The sequence below is a fragment of the Aegilops tauschii genome, chromosome 6 (assembly GCF_002575655.3).
Source record: "Aegilops tauschii subsp. strangulata cultivar AL8/78 chromosome 6, Aet v6.0, whole genome shotgun sequence".
NCBI lineage: Eukaryota > Viridiplantae > Streptophyta > Magnoliopsida > Poales > Poaceae > Aegilops > Aegilops tauschii.
In genome coordinates, this window is record NC_053040.3 from 462881883 (window position 1) to 462883588 (window position 1706).

Here is a 1706-nt window from a genome sequence, read left to right on the forward strand (position 1 = left end):
CCTAACCAAGGAAGATTATTTTGAAAAAAATGTTTTCACAACAAAGGCACGACCATGCATCTGCTGGGTGTTCTACCGTTTACACGACTACTTCCACAGCCAAAGATGGATCACGCAGGCAGCACGCAACGAATAAAAAAATTCAATGAACAAGACAAGTGAAAATCTTAAAAAACCAGATAAAACAAACCCCTGTTTCCAAAATTCTATGCCTAGAACCGCCGCGTGACTAGCAACTGCTCTTTGGCGGTTTCCTTTTTTGCAAGACAAAATAACCCTTTCACTTTTCCGACTCCATTTCATCCTCTTCCTCGAAAGTTTCTCGCCGGCCGCAGTTCACTACCGCACACCTCCAGCCATGGACGACGGGAAACTAACAACACTCACCGAACACATCACTACCCACGGTACAACCGTGCTCGAGGTGGTGTACACCAACGACCCAAGGACCGTGGAGCGGATCATCAAAAAGTATGAAGAATGGCTAAAGGAGGAGAAGAACAAGTTCGTCGGCCTCGACCTCGAGTACACACGTTAGAGCAATTACATACGACAAGGGATCGCCATCATCCAATTTGCCATGCGCTAGCATGTCCTTGTATACCACTACTGCAGATCCGAGCGCTCCCAGGCGTTAGTTGACTTCCTGCAACGGAAAGCGGTAACTTTCACTAGCGCCGACACCAGGAACGACAAGACCATGCTTGCCCGTGCATGCATCAAAATTCCAGACGAGCACCACGTCGACATCCAGAGGCTATTCTGCATCAAGGGTGGTGGAGAAAGGGACTCCATGGCTGACCTTGCAGCGGCCATCATCGACCCCTCATACAAGAACATGAAGAAATCATTCCCAAAGGAGAAGCACCTTTTCTGGGAGTGGAAGCCACTTTCACCGATACACCTTGAGTAGGCGGCAAAGGACGGGTATGTTAGCTACGAGTTGTACCGTAGGATCCTAATCATCAAGAACGGGCTACGTCACCTGCACCAACAACCAATGAAAGAAAGACTCCACCCACATAAGAGCAATGACGAGGGATCTTCCAGCGGCTGGAAGCGCCGGAAGGGAAACAGTGGTTGGTAAATTGCGAGAAAATGGATGTCTACATTAAACTAGTAGGAACTACTATTATCATAATTTAGATTGTATGAACCTATGTTGTAAATATGTATGTTGTTGCTCAAAGATGATGTGTGTATTGTATTACTATTTTACGTTTGAACTTTGAACACAGTGGTGTGCTCATGTACAAATGCATACTACGTTTTGCATGTCTAAATGCAATTAGTAAGTTATGTCCCAGTACTGAGCAAGCATATATTGTATCCATGATTATAGAACGAGAGATATCTCGCACGATATTGTATTATAATTTTCATACTCAACCTTTACAAGATGCATCATGCATTTACAAGAATATGTGATGATATCGTTGTAAACTTTCAGTACAATGCTTATTAAACATTGGCGTGAACAATTCATAAATATTGCAGAAGATCATTCGGTACACAGTCACAAGCGACGAGAACTTTGTTACTTTAACCACATTGGAAAAAAATCCTTGCCACCATTTCACATCAAACACCGCTCCGTCCATTCAGAACATCCTTGCTATTGCACACAGGTACCTCTCTGTACACCAGTTCTGCACGATGCCACAAGACTACACTACTGTGTGCAACTGACCTATGTACAAGCGTGA

The 1706-nt window shown here is 44.3% G+C and overlaps 1 protein-coding gene across 1 annotated transcript; it reads left to right on the top strand.

The window, feature by feature from the left end:
* The first annotated feature begins 358 nt into the window (after positions 1 to 358).
* LOC141026192 (uncharacterized) lies at positions 359 to 913 on the top strand. Its single transcript, XM_073502183.1, has 2 exons — positions 359 to 525; positions 616 to 913. The coding sequence occupies exons 1-2, from the start codon at positions 359 to 361 to the stop codon at positions 911 to 913; spliced, it is 465 nt and encodes a 154-aa protein (XP_073358284.1).
* The last annotated feature ends 793 nt before the right edge of the window (positions 914 to 1706 follow it).

Bases quoted from the DNA above. Each gene is read 5' to 3' on its own strand.
- LOC141026192 (XM_073502183.1), top strand. From the start codon at position 359: ATGGACGACGGGAAACTAACAACACTCACCGAACACATCACTACCCAC. The intron at 526-615 runs GTACACACGTTA...CCACTACTGCAG, and splicing joins TTCGTCGGCCTCGACCTCGA to ATCCGAGCGCTCCCAGGCGT.